Raw genomic sequence first — 17,126 nt, forward strand, 5'->3', positions numbered from 1 at the left:
TTTTATCAAAATTCACTTTAAATAATCCCCAACCACAAGATATTTACTGTAGAATCCTGGTCTCCTGCTGACACTCTGCAAACCAGGACATAGACCCCACTGATTGGAAACCTTCTGATCCATAATGGGAGAGGAGCTTGCACCACCAGGTCACTGGCTCCAATCCAGCCTAGGCAACTGCGACTGAAATCTGTTGCCATCAGGAAGCCCTTTGGTGGCCTGTGTAGGCCTCTGTCTCCAGCCTTTCGATCAGCAGACTTAGTTCCTGCTGATCACCAGCATTGATCATCCTGCAGACAGTCTGGGTGTTCGGGTTAGCTGGTTACTGGTGGCAGTTTTATTCGCTGGCAGGTATTTTTGGTCTATAATAATCTGATAATGAGCTTGAATTTAAATCGGCCACTTGCTCCACATAAGAAACCTTCCCAACCAGGTGAGGGAACATTTCCTCATCGCAGAGAAGTGGCAAGAGAAGGAAGGGATCTTGGCACTATCTCCAAAGGGAGATGAGGGTCAGGTTAGAGCCTTCCCCCGCCACAAGCCCAGGCACACAAGAACTCTAGAGAAAGTGGACCAGCAGCCTTTACACTTTACTCTTCTTAATGCCTCAACCCTCCTGTATTAGACATTCTATTTGCAGTGAATTGAAGTAAATTTTTCTATGGGGTTCCAGGGCCTAGTTTTTGCAAAGTAAAATAGCCCAACAGCCAGCTTGCAACATCTTTCTGCAGCGTTTTCCTTTACCACCTCTCTAAAATCAGACTTCCCCTCTGCATGCTGACTGCATAAACCCTTGTCCAAGCCTTGCCTGTGTTTCCCCTTGGCCCTGCTGCAACCTCCTCCTGTCTGGTCTCCCCAACTCTCACCTCATTGCATGCTATGCAGAGTTCAGTTGCCAAAAATCGCTCTCCTCACTCATTGCCCAGGCCATGTCATTCCCTTACTCAAATCCCTGTCCTGGCTTCCTTTCATCTTCTGCATTCTTTATGCCTATTCTTCCCTCTCCCTCTTCTGCTTCACTCAGGCCTCCCCTCTTCATTTTCCCTCTATACCCTTCTCCCACCTTCAGATTCATGCCTACTCCATGTTGCTCCTTACATGTACAACAGACAAACTCCCTCTCCTGTCCTCCACATTCTCTTCACTCTAATTCCTCCTGAAAATGCTGCCTCCCACTTACATGTTTCAGGTGGGCTTTTCAAAAGTGCTGAAGTGGCTTTCAATGGGACTTGTGCCTCTCAGTCACTTTTGAAAACCCCACCTTGCAGCCAGAGCCTCCTACTGAAACAAACAGAAATGACTGGAGGCAGTGGGAAGTGAGAAGCGAACCAACAAAAGCCAACCCAAACTGAACAACGTACTCTCTTCTCAGATATCCTCCCCCAGCATCTCTTCCCTGACCCACTCAGCAAGCCACTGGAATTTGTGAACATAAATGGGTTCTCCTGGGTCAGAGAACTTGGGCCAAATTTGTCTAATCCAGTCCATCTAGCTTTACTGTAGCATCACTGTAGCATCCAAGTAGCAGTTAAATCCCTGGGAGTCATGCCAAAGTATCTTCCATAACAGCACACCCATAGGATTGTACTGCAGCCTCCCTGTTAGCTCAGCCCCAGGACCCAGGGGCAGCTCTAGCTTTTTTGCCACCCCAAGCATGGCAGGCAGGCTGCCTTCGGCAGCTTGCCTGAGGGAGGTCCCCGGTCCCACGGATTTGGTGGCTTGCCTGCGGGAGATCTGTCGGTCTTGTGACTTCAGTGTACCTGCCGCCAAATTGCCACCGAATCCGTGGGACCGGTGGACCTCCCGCAGGCACGCCGCCAAAGGATGCCTGATTACCGCCCTCGTAGGGACCGGCAAGGTGCCCCCCACAGCTTGCCACCCCAGGCATGCGCTTGCTGCGCTGGTCCCTGGAGCCGCTGCTGCCAGGACCACACCTTTCCCCTCAGTGCCACCTTACCACTTCACTGTCTACCTCCACCGGGGTCTGTACCTTCCCCATCAGGGAGTTCCAGGACTGCAGGTTCTTGGAGTTTTAATACAGCCTCATAGGCCACCTGATTCATGCAAAAGGAACATCTTTCCCAGCAGGTGTCCTGAGCCCCCTATGAAGTGTTTGCTGTTCTCTGTTTGCAGATCTATTCTCATTTGTCATGTCAGCCCAGTCACTCATCACCTCCTAATGTTAATGCTGCACTGTCCAGACATTGAATGCAAGAGTGGCAAAGCCGTCATGCTCCAGCTGGGCAAAGGTGGAGTCTCACTCGGTAAATATTGACATGTCTGAAAGCAAAGAGAAGGCAGCTTTCAGCAAGAAGCTCTCTGGCTCCCTGCACTGATGGGGGACCAGGGAAGCTTCTTGCTTTGTGGTGATGAGCCTCTGTTTACAGAGTGGATGGAGGAATGGGTTTCCAGCAGCTGCGATGACAACAGCAAATTGATGGGTTCAGATGAGTCACCAGTTGGGTGCCCACTGCCCACCTGCAGCACAACAAGTGGCTGCAACCACTTCAGCCTCTGGAAAAACAAGCTACCGGTATGTTTCTGTCTCTCCCAGCCGAGTCCATCACACAGCTACTTCCAACCACTGACAGAGCTAAGGGCAGGCCTTGTTTGAAGAATGTATGTAGTACAATTGCCCTAACAAATGCCCTGCACAGCTTTGAGTCTCACCCTCAGTCTCCAGCAAATCTGTCTTCCAAGTTCCTTATTCCAGTCATGATCAGTAAGGTTGCCACTGGAAGCGTATAGGACCATATGAATAGTCAGACTGGAAAAGCCCCGTCGTCCATTTTGTTCAGTTTCCTGTCTCTGTCAGTGACCAATATCAGTTCACATTAGAATTTCTAATGTGAACAATTATGGAATAACATGCTTGTAGGGGGTGTTTCTTCCTAGTTTCTTCCTAAGCCCTGGCAAACAGAGATTGGCTTATGACCAAGAGTAGGAGGGTTTTATAGACCATTTCCTGTTGGATAAGGAGCCCCACTTCTCTTCAAAGACTGCACTGACTTCCCCACTGAGGAACAGATGGGATTGTGATTTAGGCACTGGATCAGGACTCAGGAGATGTGGGTAAGTTACTGGATCTCTTGATGCCCCAGTTCTCCATTTATAAAACAGGGACAATAATACTTCCTCTCTACTGCTTTCTGTCTGTCTTGCCTACTTATATTATAAGCTCCTTGGGGCAGGGACTATCTTTTTGTTCCGTGTCTGTACAGCAGCCAGCACAGTGGGGTCCTGGTCCATGACTGGGACTCCTAGGCACTATGGAAACACAAATAATAAATAATAATCTGATCTTGGCTGGGCCCCCAGGCACTACCACAAAACAAAGAAGAATGGTAAGAGGATGGATCAGATACTGAAGTAATCTCAGATGAATGGGCAAGAAGCAGAGCTACCTGCTCTGTGAGGGCCTCTGAGCCACCCATGTGACAAGGTAGCCTCCCTTTCCTTCTTTAATGTTCTCCTCAAAATTCCTTCTTCCAAACTGCTTTCCACCCTGCTGTTTGGCCCACTGCCAAGCTCCCTCCCTCCCTCTGGATAAAGACAAAACTACCTGTCCCCCACCCCATGTGTGAAACACACACACTGTTGTGAGCATTTTGCAGAGAGAGCTCTCCTGAGAGCAGCTCCCTACCCTTGGGGCATGTGGTCCCCTTTCCTCCCTGTGCTCTGTTCTTTTTTCACGGTTATCATTCTAATTCAGACTATCAGTTCCCTGGGGCAGTGACCTCTTCTATAGCACCATGCACACTGATGGCAGTATAACAGCAATAGTAGTGGCATTGCTCCTTCCCAATGTCCTACCCCAACTCATAGGAAACACACACCACCAGAGGCAGTGGAAGCTGGCTTGAAATGGGGGTGTGGTGTGGAGCCCAGTGGCAGATTAATGATTTTGCCGCCCCGGCCCCATATGAACCTGTTTTCGTTTTTTTTACAAATTCGTTCGAACTAAAATGAATCTAAATATAATTAAAATAATTGAACATTTACAAGTTTTATTATAAATAAAATTACAAGTACAGCAGACCCTCAGCTGAACGCACGTCTGTATAGTGCAATTTCACTTATAGCGCAGGACCGCGCATGGATCCAAAACTGAGAACTGCTTAATTTCTTCCTTCCAGTCATGTTATTAATGTTTAGGATTCTCGCGAGTATGTTTACTAAATGGCGTCGCGCCATTGTTGGTGGCTTCAGTATGCACTATGATTGGTAGAATCGCGGCGTCAGTTGCTGCCGCTGCAAATTTGCCACCCTAGGCCTAGGCCTTGTCAGCCTAGGTGATAATACGCCACTGGTGGAGCCTCTCACCAGGGATAGCTGCTCCTGTCCTGATCACCTCCTGCTCTGGGCGCTGTGGTGGCTGCTTCAGCCCCTTTGGGTCTCACTCTTTCCTCTGCCCTCAGCAGCCACAGCCAACCTCAGTGGCCTGTGACGTATGTTTCTTTGCTTGTATATCAGTTCCCATGATGCTTCCATTGCAGGGGTGCTAGCTCCCGCTACCCCCCAGTTCTGCTACCCTGGCACACTGCTGTGACCTATTCTTAAATTTCTGGGGTGGCATTTTTTAAAATGATGACTGAAAGTCCTCTACCCTTCCACCCCCATGGCCAATACTTTGCAAACTGTGGATGATGGCAGATCTATAGCGTGGGGACATATGGAGCCACTACAGGTGGGGCGGGGCACAATGGCGTGGCCAGTGTGTGTTCAAATGTCACAATGCTACTGCAGCTACAAGACACAGGGAGCAGAACTGGAAGCCACCAAAGTGCCACTTGTTACAATATCAGTTTTCTGACCCAAACCTGGTTTCTACAAGGAAACCTGATTAATGCTAAAAAGTCTCAGTTGTTACTCTCCCTCTGTTCGCTCTGCACTGTGGCATCTCTTCAGGACCCTATATAGAAACCACCAATGCCTTTGGTTCCAGGCTGAGACCAACTCTTCTGCTACGGTTATTGGATCCTGTATAGGAGCCAGTGCCAAAGTGGCTGTGGGCTTCCTGTTATGGCAAATCTGCCAGGAGAAAAGGGTTATAGGGAATAAGCATAACCAGGCACATTGCCACAGAACTGAAGGGTGAGAGGGATCAGAGAGAGACAAGGGAAAAAGAAAAAGAGGAAGACACAGGGTATAGATAGAAGGCAGAAGGGACAGAAAGGAGGATCATTAATGAGAAGGGCTGACTGGTGACACCTTTGGTTGGTTATTCATAGACTCATAGACTTTAAGGTCAGAAGGGACCATTATGATCATCTAGTCTGACCTCCTGGTTGGTTCATACACCATCATTCAGGAGCAGTGATATCACTAGGAACTGAGACATCATGGGGCTGGCAAGCTCCCTGCCTCTTCTGGAGGCCACTCACACTGGCAGGTCCTTATATCTTGCTTCCTCAGAGGATTCTGGGATATGATGATATTATCTGTATAGCATTTTCAGTGTACCTGGTGCTGCACCATAGGAGAATTGTGCCAAATAACAGGCTTTTGCCCCAAAGAACTTCCAGTGTAACAGCATGTGGGTACAAAGACAGCACCATACAAGTACCAAGCAGATGAAATAGTGACAAAATGAAGAATCTCGTTATTTTGTCCTGGGCCTTTCCATGATCAGAGTGGGGCTGGAGTGCATGCCTGCCTGGGGTCTGAGCAGAGTATTTCCAGTGCAGGATCTGTTTGGAACACTTTCTTTTCTCTGGCACAGACAGATGTGCGCAGACAGACAGATGCGCACAGGCACATGGAGGAAACATCTCTTGGCTGAAAGGTCAGTGTATATTGGAGATCAGCAGTGGAATGTTTTCACAGCAGACACCCGGCGCTGTGCAACAGTAAACATACCTCCTGTGAGGAACAATGTTCTGACCCAACTGAGTCCCTCTCCAGGGACTAGATTCCCATGGCCTATTCACAAGACCCCTGTGGTATTTACACAGCTCACCCGTTGAAGACTAGCTGCCACTCAGCACAGTTTGTTTCTTTTCCTGATTATTTAGTTTGTATTTTCATTGCTCCTCCTGGCTGCCTCTTTGACTAGTTCCTGGAACCAAGAGGGTCTCTGGACCTTTGAGGCACCTATGTGCATAAGCCAGGCAGAACAGCTGCATGATGCCTCTTTGCTAAATGTGCTCAGTCAGCCCATACTTGTCTCCAGACTCCTCCATGAAAACAGGTGTCTCATCAAGCTCCACTCCAGCCAGGGCAGGCACAACCCATGTTCATTTCCAAGCACAGAACCCATCTCAGCTTTTTCTCCAACATATGAAAACTCTCCTGTCAGCATCCAACATCTCTGTTCTCTGTGTTCCCTTGGTGATTCCTGTTACTGAGGTGACACTGCAAGAAATGCGCTGAAAGCCAACTGTGCCCTTCTTGTCCCCTTCTTTATGACTCAGAGGGAAGACAGAGGGGGCTCCAATGCAGCTACAAGAGTGGTTCTTTGAGGAGGAATGTGAAGTCCTGTGGTAGTGATTCCAGTGACGAAGTTCATGTGTGCACAGAAATGTTTCTGAAGTGAGAGGGTGACTGAATGAGGGGCTCACTAAATCTACATGTTCAGAGCCTTCCACAGGCTCCTATAACAAGAGAGGCTCCCAATTCCCTTGGCTACCTACCTCAAAGGAAGTAGAGCTTAAAGAGGGTGTAATTCTAATGATCTTGTGGAAGGTGAGAGCACCCTGAACTGATGTTTGCAGGGGAAACAAGGGCTCCTCCCATGCTCACGTTTGCCCGGAATGAGCACAAATACTCCTAAATAAATGTTTGCTGTGCTTTGTCTTGGGGCTGTTAGGACCCCTGACTTGCACATGATTTCCAAATGCACCAAGATTAGCTTGAAGAGGCAATGCTGAACTGCTGGCATCTCCTCAGCGTCTGTCAGACAAGATTAGCAATGGTGAAGGTACAGAAGCTGCAGTCTTGTCCATGGTACAAAGAGGGCAGTGTCTACCAAGCTTTCCCAATCTGAGTTAGCTCAGAAATCTTTCATACTCATCAATTCCCTGCTCTCTCGGTTCACAGGACTTCTGCCTCCACCACCTCCTCTAGTCCCTTTAATTATGATCCAACCTCCATAACAATGAAACATTCAGTCCACATAAACTGTCCCTCATACACAGTATACAGCTGTTCACCATCCCCAGGGAGCGAGAGAGAGAGCTCTCTATCTAGCCCAGATGCATTCTAAAGGGTCAAAACCCTGCAAACATATAATGAGCTTTCAAGAAAAGATAGATAAAAAAAAAATCAAACTTTTCTTCAAATGTGAAATAGTAACTGCCCCTCCTTCCTTTAGGGTTTTACTGCATTGAATCACTCAGTCTAAAAGCAATGGGGGGCGTAGGGGTAATGACAACATTATTATTTGTTTATAGGACTCAAGAGGGTGCTTTTTAATACTGCATTATACCAAACGCTAAGATCTCTTGCAAACCAACCCTTCCAAAACCAGATTTCTAATGTTTGGCAGGAATTACCAGCTTGACATTCTTACATAGATGAGGCAGCTGCTCAGTGGAGTAGGAAATCTAGGAATGTTTACAAATCAGGAATTATAGGGCATACAGAAGTATCTAGTCATCAGCAAAGGTTGCCACTGGCTTGAGCAATCAGCTCAATGGACTATAGCATTGTTATACAATTGTAACCACCAGTGCCCTGCACAGTGCTGTGTTCTCACAGGAAGTAACCTGGCAGACAGCCCCTACCCCGTGTCTGTGTGGATCAGTAATGATGAAAGGTATCAAGGTCTCTCTGCAAGGATGGTACTCGTAGTTTCCACAGCCTCATTTTATGCCCTTGCCATCCTGATGTGAATCCATCTGCCAACTCTTCATATCACATGGCCACTGTAACTTTCTCACACTATCCATGAGCTCCTCCGCCTACTTGTGGGCTTGTTCTCCTGTCTCTCCATGAGACACAAGGAACCTGCCTTATCATAACTGCCTTACAGCCCATTTTGCTGATTTTGTTCCATCACCCTGAGGACCAATGTTCCCACTCTATGGGTGAAATTCTGGCACAACTGAAGTCAATGGGCGGGGGAGGGGGAGAATGACACTGATTTCAATAGAATCGGGTTTCCCCCATATGCATCCTATTACTCCAAAGATAAATGGTCTCATGCTGCAAGATGTGATACTGGGTTAACTGGAGTGGATGTAAAGCCAGGGTCAGATGAAAAGGAAACACTAAGTAGTTCCACATTTTGAAATCAAACTGGCTGGTTTTTGCAAACATGGAGACATGGAAGCTCCAGATCAATCAGCGCAGCAGCTCTAGACCTTACTGGAGTTCTGTGCTGAGACGGGCTCCCCTGCAGCCAGAAGAAAGGCCCATGCCAAAGTAATGTCAAACCCATGACTCTGAAAGACAGTGGTGACTGTGAGAGTGGTACCTCAGTGCAGGAACATTGTTCCAGGCTTAGTCCTCATGCTTCAGGTCTTCATATGCTGGCAACATGAGTTACGTGTCATAGATGCCACAGCCCATCATAGGGTAAATCTATTGCACTATTTGTTTGCAGTCTATCATGAGGGGCATATGTCCCAACAAATTATATGACAAATTTAACAGCCCTGGAGTTGCTGTGCAAAGCCATAAGAGTGCAGCATATAGGGCCAAGCCAGTTGTTTAGTGGCAGCATGTTGTGCCGCTGCAGGGCCAATCTGAATTTGGGGGTTTGCGGGAGGGGAGTCTATTACTGTCACTAGAAAACTTTCACAGCTGAAATCTGAAGTGACTTCTTGGATAATAGTAGAGTCGCTGCAAAATGTAAGTGACTTTGAGGGTGGATCAGGTAGAGGGGAAGAAGTGTGGTGCACCATAGAGGAGTCTCCAGAAGCAAAGCTGTATTCAGTCATTAATTATTATATATGATTTATTACTTGTATTCCAGCAGTGTCCAGAGGCTCCCACTGAGATTGGGACCCCATGGTGCTGTACAAATGTACAGTGAGAGACATCTCACACAATGAGAGACAGATGTAAGCCAGGTTCCCCAGGGCTGAAGAGATTTCTGAAGGGGCAGCATTTGCTTGCCTATTTTTTGCTGTAACTTTTTTCAATCTTTTAGAGACTGTGGAATAGGAAAATGCATCAAACCAGGAAAGGGGGGCTTGGGGAGTTCCTATGGATCAGTGCTTTATGGGGTTAATGTGGACTTGGGAGGGATTCAGACAAGGACAGACAAGTCGAGGAGGGAAGGAGAGAGGCAGGAAATAATTTTCAGACGATTATAAGTCTAGATCTGGATATTAAAAAGATGGAGTGAGGCTTCGCTTACACCCATGAAACCTCGGCCTATGTCCCTCTCTGGTATCAGGGGGAGTCTCTAAACTAGAATGCAACTTAACAGAGTCCTGCCAATAAAAGCTCACTTGATTAACACAATTTCCCAACACACGATATAAAACACAGCAGGGTGGTCCATCATTCCTCTAAATTACATCCCCCTCCCAGCTGCAAATGCTTACTTATATTTTCAATAGCTATGCTGGGGGTATAAATCCATTAAATGTTTTAAATATTTCATATACAATACCCTCCTGAGCAGGGAGTGTGATGGTTTAGGCTTTCATTACATAGGATACAGCCTGGGATAAATTCTGCTCTCAGAAAAGCAGATGTAAATCTATCTCCATTAAAGTCAATGGACATAAATTACACAGGTATAAAACCAGCGTCACTGAGAGCAGCATTTGGTCTCATGACGTCCGGTAGAAAGGCAGGAGGTGGGACACAGCAATGGAATACTTTAAGTATTTTAGTCAGATAAATAAATAATATTTTGAGGGCCTTTGTTGCTGAAAGTTGATATTCAGTCTGCCCAAAGCACCGTCTAAGTCATTAAAGGATTCCCAGGTGCCAGCATTCGGAAAGAGTATTAACTCTTCAAACAGTTTAGGCAGACTGCTGTTCTTTCTCCTGGGCCATCTCAGGTTTCTTCAGTCACAGCCCAGCTCTGAACAGAGGAGACACTGGGGATTACAGATGGGCAAAACTTTCTCTAGAACCAGAGAAAGCATTCCCCCCCCCTTCCACTGCAACAACAAGGATACCCCTTCGGTTAATGCAAATTTAAAGCTACATGGAGGAAGGCCTGTGCAGTGTGTGTGTATATATATGAATGAGGGGAATGGGCTCATCAGCAGATGTGGTGCAGAAAGCAATGAATGTCCACCCCTTTCTTCCTGTAAACAACCTGAATTGACTGTACCATTGGAAGAGAGACAGAAGAAGCCACACAGCATGAGACAGCTGGGTTGTTTGAACATGTTGTTATGAGGCATCTGGTGACAACAGTGGAACCACACAACCCAGAATGGTTACTAAGGGGGAATGACCACAACATGAGGTGAGACACATTGCCAAACTGTCAGTGCTCCCACAGTGAGAGACACAAACACTTAACTAGAAGGGCAGTGCAGACTGATGTCTCAGGTCCCCCTTTGACTCTTAGTTCCAGTGCCTACTAAACTTTTATAATCTGGTGACTGAGCAGAAGTTTCAGGTTAGAAAGAATTTTCCTGAGAAAGATGAAGGGTGTCAAAACAGGGTTTAGAGTGGAAAACGAACCCAGACAATGCCATTTTTCTGCTCTTCTTGTATCAGGCTGAGGTAGTAATGTGGCTATAACTAGATGGATAAGGCTCGTTCTAGATAAGAAGCAAAGCTGGCTAGAAGAAGCATTCTGAGGAAGTGTAACTTCACTTTGAGTTAATGGAATTTGCCCTGTGATCCCAGCATCTTTGTGGACTCATTTCTGCTCTGGATTCTCCAATAGCAGGCCAGAAATGCCCTTGTCATCTTCAGCTGGCCAAACAAGTGTGTGCTTTCCTTTTAGCTGCGAGTCTAGCAATGGTCATCCAGACTTTTGTCACTTCTGTGCTAAACTATTACGCTGTGTTCTACCTGGAGCCAACTGGAAGCTACAGAATGTGTTGGCCTGCTTTCTCTAAGACCACTGACAAGACCACGTCAGACCAGTACTATGCATTCCATTGGCTTCTGGATTCACTTCTGGATGCATTTCATGGTCTTGGTCATGATCTTTAAAGCCCTAAATGGTTCAGGACTCTGGCAATCTTAGAGACCACTTCTGCATCCCATTGCAGCAGTTGCAGCCCACACAGATGACCTGGCTGTTGTTCAGTCCCCAGCGTTGAATTTGTGGGGGTCAGACATTACTGGCAGCAGGCTGTTCAATCAGGAATTAGCTCCCCACAGAAATCTATCAAAGCTCACATCTTGCCACTGTTAGGGCATGATGGAAGATGCATTTCCTAGTTTGAGCTATTTCTTAATGATGGATTCCCTCTGGCTGCTTCTCTTTTGATACTAGTATCCTTTAAGGCAGTAGCATTGGATGACATGAGGGAAAAGCAGAGCATTATTCCCTAATTTAAGAAAACATGTATTTTCTCAATTTATAGCTATTAAAGGTGCCAAGATACTAGGGCAATGGGCTCCTTAGAAATATGTCAGATAGATAAATACAGACAGACATTGAAGCCTCCCACCACCCTAACTCGGGAGTCGTGACTGTGATTCCATAAAAGAGTCTCTTTGATATTTACCCCTCCTGAAGCACTTTAACAACATGCTTTCTATCATACTGTGGGCAGCTTGATTGGCAGTGTGGTGGGTACGGTGTCCCACAGAAGTCTACATCTTATTGCTCTGGGTGAATGGAGAGCACAAAGGAAGGGGTCTGCACAGAATCTGTTGGCAGGAGAATGGCAGCTGCCCTGTTCATGTGATGCCCCCTGCAGGATGATATTTTGACAATACTGGCAGTTTGATAAATTCTTCACTTTTCCTCTGCTCCAGCAGGAGGCAGGAAGAAGAACACTACTACAGAAGTGCTGAAAAATGTGGAATGAAGCCAAAAGCCAGAAAACTGTATATAACTGACTGATATAATGAAGACAGCTCTTTGGGCCTGGTGGCTGTCTTCTCCCTGACTAGGGCAGGATAATCACATGGTCTGGGCACATTTCTTACTCAAGATCATGCCAAAGAGAGTCTCCAGGGAAAGCTGCCCACAGTTATCCCACAGATTTGCTCTCTCTCAGCACAGCTGTTCCCATCATGACCTACTGGCCTGGTTTCTTCTATCTTGTTACAGAAAATGCTACTAGGGAGATTCCAGATGTGAAACATGTGGGATGAATCCCAGACTCTGGAGCACTTTGAATCTCTCAGCCCATCCTTTCCACCAGATCTTTTCAACTCTAGAAACAAATTACTGAACTGCCTCGGGTCTCATCTATGAGGAAACTTAAATGGATGGAAGGTGCCTGAAATTTTAACAGCAATAGTGAAAATGGCAACGGTCATGGAAAGAGTCATTGTCTCTGGCAATACTATGCACTCAAAGTAACATGTGTTTTCCCATGTTTAGTGCAAACTCCAGGCCAGAGCAGAGCACCTATGCTGTGAGAAGAAGGGACATCTCTGGTCCTTTCTGTCCCTACAGTGCTGTCACTGAGCTCCAGTTCCCTGTTCAACTTCAGTGGAGCTCAGGGTTTTGCTTTGAAGCTCTTGATGAAGTTTGTGCAATTTTTATCATCTACAAACTCCTCCCACATTAGCCCATCCAGTCACGAACCCCCTTATTCATCCAACACCCCTGTTAAACGATGCACCCTCCTCTCCTGGTTCCTAACATTTGCAGCCCCATCCACCCTCTCCAATGCTCACTTATGCACACAAATCCTTCAAAGTCATGGATGTTTTTTAAACCCATGACAGTGCTGGATTCCTGAGACAGCCATGAGAAAGGTCTGGCCTTACACTGTAGGGATGAGTAACCTCTGCCTGCATCTCTCTCCACCAAGCCCAATTTCTGTCTTGTCTCACAGCACCAGGAAATAACCCAGGGCATGCCAATGATACTGATCCCACCTCTGTTAATAGTATAATCTGAGAGTAGTGATGGAGTGATGGACACACTGAACTTTGCTTAATTTATCCCATGGCGTCCACTTGAGTGCAGGCTTTCATGGGCTATTGTGGTAGCCCCGGCTGCTCTGCAATGTCTCCTTCCAGGCCATACATGATACTGCAACCACTACCTGCCTGTGTCTGTAAAGTTGCCCCCCTGCGTGTGCCATAAGTCTGTGCCAAAAGCTTGGTGTGATGGGTTGGATCACAGAAAACCCTTGGGAACTGCCAACTGATGTGTTGAGACTACCTCTGCCCTGCTTTCTTGCCCTGGCAGCTTGGGACTTCAGTGCCCTGCCTGATTTGAGCCAGACATGCTAGCCTGCTGCAAACCCAGACCCAGGTCTGAACCACATCCCCTAACAGCTGCAGGCTTAACTGAAAGCGGCTTAAGAAGTGTTCCTGTCTCTAACACTCAGATGTCCACCTCCCAATAGGGTCCAAACCCCCAATAAATCCGTTTTACCCTGTATAAAGATTATACAGGGTAAACACATAAATTGTTCACCTTCTATAACACTGAGAGAGAGATATGCACAGCTGTTTACTCCCCCCCCCCCGGTATTAATACATACTTTGGGTTAATTAATAAGTAAAAAGTGATTTTATTAAATACAGAAAGTAGGATTTACATAGTTCCAAGTAGTAACAGACAGAACAAAGTGAATTACCAAACAAAATAAAACAAAACATGCAAGCCTATGCCTAATACAGTAAGAAAACTGAATACAGATAAAATCTCACCCTCAGAGATGTTTCAATAAGCTTCTATCACAGACTGGATGCCTTCCTAGTCTGGGCACAATCCTTGCCCCTGGTACAGCTCAGGTGGTAGCTAGGGGATTTCTCATGATTGCAGCCATTTTTGTTCTGTTCCACCCACTTATATATCTTTTGCATAAGGCGGGAATCCTTTGTCCCTCTCTGGGTTCCCACCCCTCCTTCTAAATGGAAAAACACCAGGTTAAAGATGGATTCCAGTTCAGGGGACATGATTACAGGTCACTGTAAGACTTCATTACCCACTTGCTAGCACACAGGTATACAGGAAGACTTACAAGTAAAACAGAGCCATCCACAGTCATTTGTCCTGGTTAATGGGAGCCATCAAGATTACAAACCACCATTAATGGCCCACACTTTGCATAATTACAATAGGCCCTCAGAGTTATATTTCATATTTCTAGTTTCAGATACAAGAATGATACATTCATACAAATAGGATGACCACACTTAGTAGATTATCAGCTTTGTAATGATACCTTACAAGAGATCTTCTGCATGAACCATATTCCAGTTACATTATATTCACTCTCATTAGCATATTTTTCTAAAATCATATAGAGTACAACGTCACACTTGACATCAGTCCCTTATCAGTCATGTAACAAAATAGCAACTCAGGATTTGGCTGTATGTACCTCTAAACAAAGAGAAAAAAACCTTTTCAAAATATAAGCACTTAGTTGCAGTGCTTAGGACAAGGGCCAGGGCCTGCGTTTTGTGTTCTCCCTGAGGAACATCTAGTCTGCTCCAGTCTCGCCCAGCTCTGCCTTTCTTAACTGGCCTGCTGTTTCCTGATTTGCCGGTATTTCCTCCTGGCCCTTCTAGATCTGTGGAGGACTGTTTTGTTGATCACCTGATCTGAGTGGATTTTCCTTCGCTGGGGAGTGTGTATCCCTTAGCAAAGGGCAGAGAAGGCCCGAGACTCTGTCACATCTATTCCAGGAGGTGAGGAGACATTGACCAGCCACTATTAATATGATATCTCCTACTGGTTCCCATAAGGTAATTAATGGATCAACATCTGTTCTTTCCTCTTGAATTGTGATGCCCTAAGTAAACACCATGGAAGAGAAACTGTTTTTCTACAACACCTTTAACATTCAAGGTATCTCAAGGCACTTTACGAAGTCAAGTGGTACTGGTAGTGTAAAGCTTGCAGTGGCTATTCTGCATCCAGCAATAGCCCGCACACAGTCTCCAGCATTAGAACTGCCCTAATCAAATTGGAAATGTTTGACCCTGACACTGAAGTTTTCCTTGAACTCTTTTTTTTGAAAACTGCCATAGGATATTTAATGTCCCACCAGAGATGGGTGGAAGGGACCTCAGTTTAATATCTCACCCAATGAATGGTAACTCTAACAGGACAGCCATCCTATTAACCTATAGTAGGATCTGAAATCTCTTTGGGGTGGGAACAAGAGAGCTAGCTGCACTGACAACAGGTCTGTGTGTGTTCCTGGAACACTTGACTTCCCCTCTTTGAAGAAGGTATTAGAAATGAAGCCCACAACCAAGTGTTGGACTGAACTATATCTGGTGTCCGTGCTTTGTTTCCCCCAGCCTGCCTGGATCCTCAGCTGCTTGCTGCTTTATCCTGGAACAGCCACTGATGGGAGAGGTTGCTTTCAAATTGTTTAATAACAGTGATGGTAACCTTTGACCTTGCTGAATGGCAGCGCTTTTGACCTTTCATTTGTTAAATAATACAGCCACTTACTTCCCGATCCTTATCAGTGTTTAGTAATTGGGGTCAGGACAAAGCAAGGCAGAGTACAGTTACCCACCAGGCTTTATTGAACCTGGAAGAATTTCCTTAAGCTATAGATTTCCTTTTCGATAATCTTCAGTCAAGACAGGCAGAGACTGGAGACTGGGTGGCTTAGGGGATCAGTAATGGGATAAAGAACCTTTCAGTTCTTGGCATCTGGTTTGAATCCAGCTGTGGATGATAGTGATAGAAAGTCATTACCACGTTAGGGTGGCTGGCTGACCCAGGTGAACTGAGTTGGAGGTCTCAGTCCACTTCCTAGTGGACAGGTGTCCAAATCATAAAAATCACCATAACAATGGGTGTAGCTGGCAGTCTCAGCAGAGAAACCAAAGACAAAGTGGACTGAACTCTTATGCCTATAGGTAATCTCTCCTGATCAGAATGATATACAATGGTAGGTGACAATATATGTGGAAAACTTGAGTTGCTAGTGTCTGTGATGATCTGAGGTTAAACAGAGGCTGTTTCCAGGTTTAGCAATCTGACCCCTTTCACCAGAATTAACTAAAAATAATAGACCAGATTCTGTGCTGTGCCTCTCAGAAAGCATATCCCAGAGCTAATACAAAATTTAATAATGCTTGGTAGGGGGACAACTGTGAATAGTTTATTTATATAGAACGGGGAGACCAACCAAACATAAAGTTATAGGCAGCAATCCCTGGATCACTTTTTTCCCCAGGTGTGAGTGGAGGGGAAATGTACAAGGAACCCAGGAAGTTATATTTGATAAGGAATTTGTATATATAATTAACAAATATTTACGTGATTTAGAGCTGTCAAACTATGGACATTACAGCTGTGGACTCATCAATCAGAACCACAGGATCTGATTACCTTTGCCCTCATCTTTCACTCACTGCATCTTGCCTTAAAACTACAATGTAAGCACTATGGGGCAAGAACTGTTTCCTCTGTCTCTAGAGTGCCCAATCCTGACTGCTGTCCTCAAATGTTACCATAATACACAAGATAAATAACAATAACACCAGTAAAAATGACACCAGAGGGGGTGGGATTCATGGTTGTTTTTGGAAATGGGGAGGAAACAGTCCTTAGTGGTACCCCAAACAAGATACATACAACAGTTAGCTGTCTTGCAGGCTCACAGACTTACCTGGGGGGTGTACAGCCTCCTGAGGAGGAGATCTCATGTGTAGCCATGCAGGGCAACCTGCTCCAACCACCTTCTTAAGAGACTGCTTGTCCCAGATGGCTCAGTGAGTGCTTCACTTTACACAGGAACAGCATACAGAGGTTTGTTTGGCCAGGCTGCCATCTGCAGACTCTCTCACAATCCTTGCTCTCTCCTCTATCACAAGGTGGAGCTACAAGAGAAGCACAGGGGTGCCTCTTAACGGGTCATTATGCAACTTGCTGCCATGATTACAGGTGATTAGGTGCTGTCTGGATTTCTCCTCTCACTGGATCCCCTGATAGCGGTTCACTCCCTGCCTACTATGGGGGAGGGGGTTGAGGCTGCAGAGGGAAGTCCAGTCCTGCCAGTGGAATCAAGGATTTACACCACACAAGACAAGAGGGTGCTAGTATAGCCAGTGCTTGGGAGCCCTTGAGATAGCTACCCAAATACACATTGAGC

The 17,126-nt window shown here is 46.1% G+C and overlaps 1 protein-coding gene across 2 annotated transcripts in view; it reads right to left on the minus strand.

Moving 5' to 3' along the window:
- LOC123366502 (epoxide hydrolase 1-like) overlaps positions 1-16,803 on the minus strand; it is a 48,755-nt gene extending 31,952 nt beyond the window's left edge. The window contains exon 1 of one of the 2 annotated variants that reach the window (XM_045010026.1): positions 16,644-16,803. In XM_045010026.1, the coding sequence (XP_044865961.1) occupies positions 16,644-16,690 (47 nt within the window). In that variant the 5' untranslated portion in view covers positions 16,691-16,803. Of the gene's footprint in view, positions 1-1,957; positions 2,071-16,643 lie in introns of those variants that run through there. The other variant, XM_045010030.1, reaches the window with a different exon arrangement.
- Positions 16,804-17,126: the final 323 nt, after the last annotated feature.

This window comes from Mauremys mutica, chromosome 3 (genome assembly GCF_020497125.1).
Source record: "Mauremys mutica isolate MM-2020 ecotype Southern chromosome 3, ASM2049712v1, whole genome shotgun sequence".
In the NCBI taxonomy this organism is placed as follows: Eukaryota; Metazoa; Chordata; order Testudines; family Geoemydidae; genus Mauremys; species Mauremys mutica.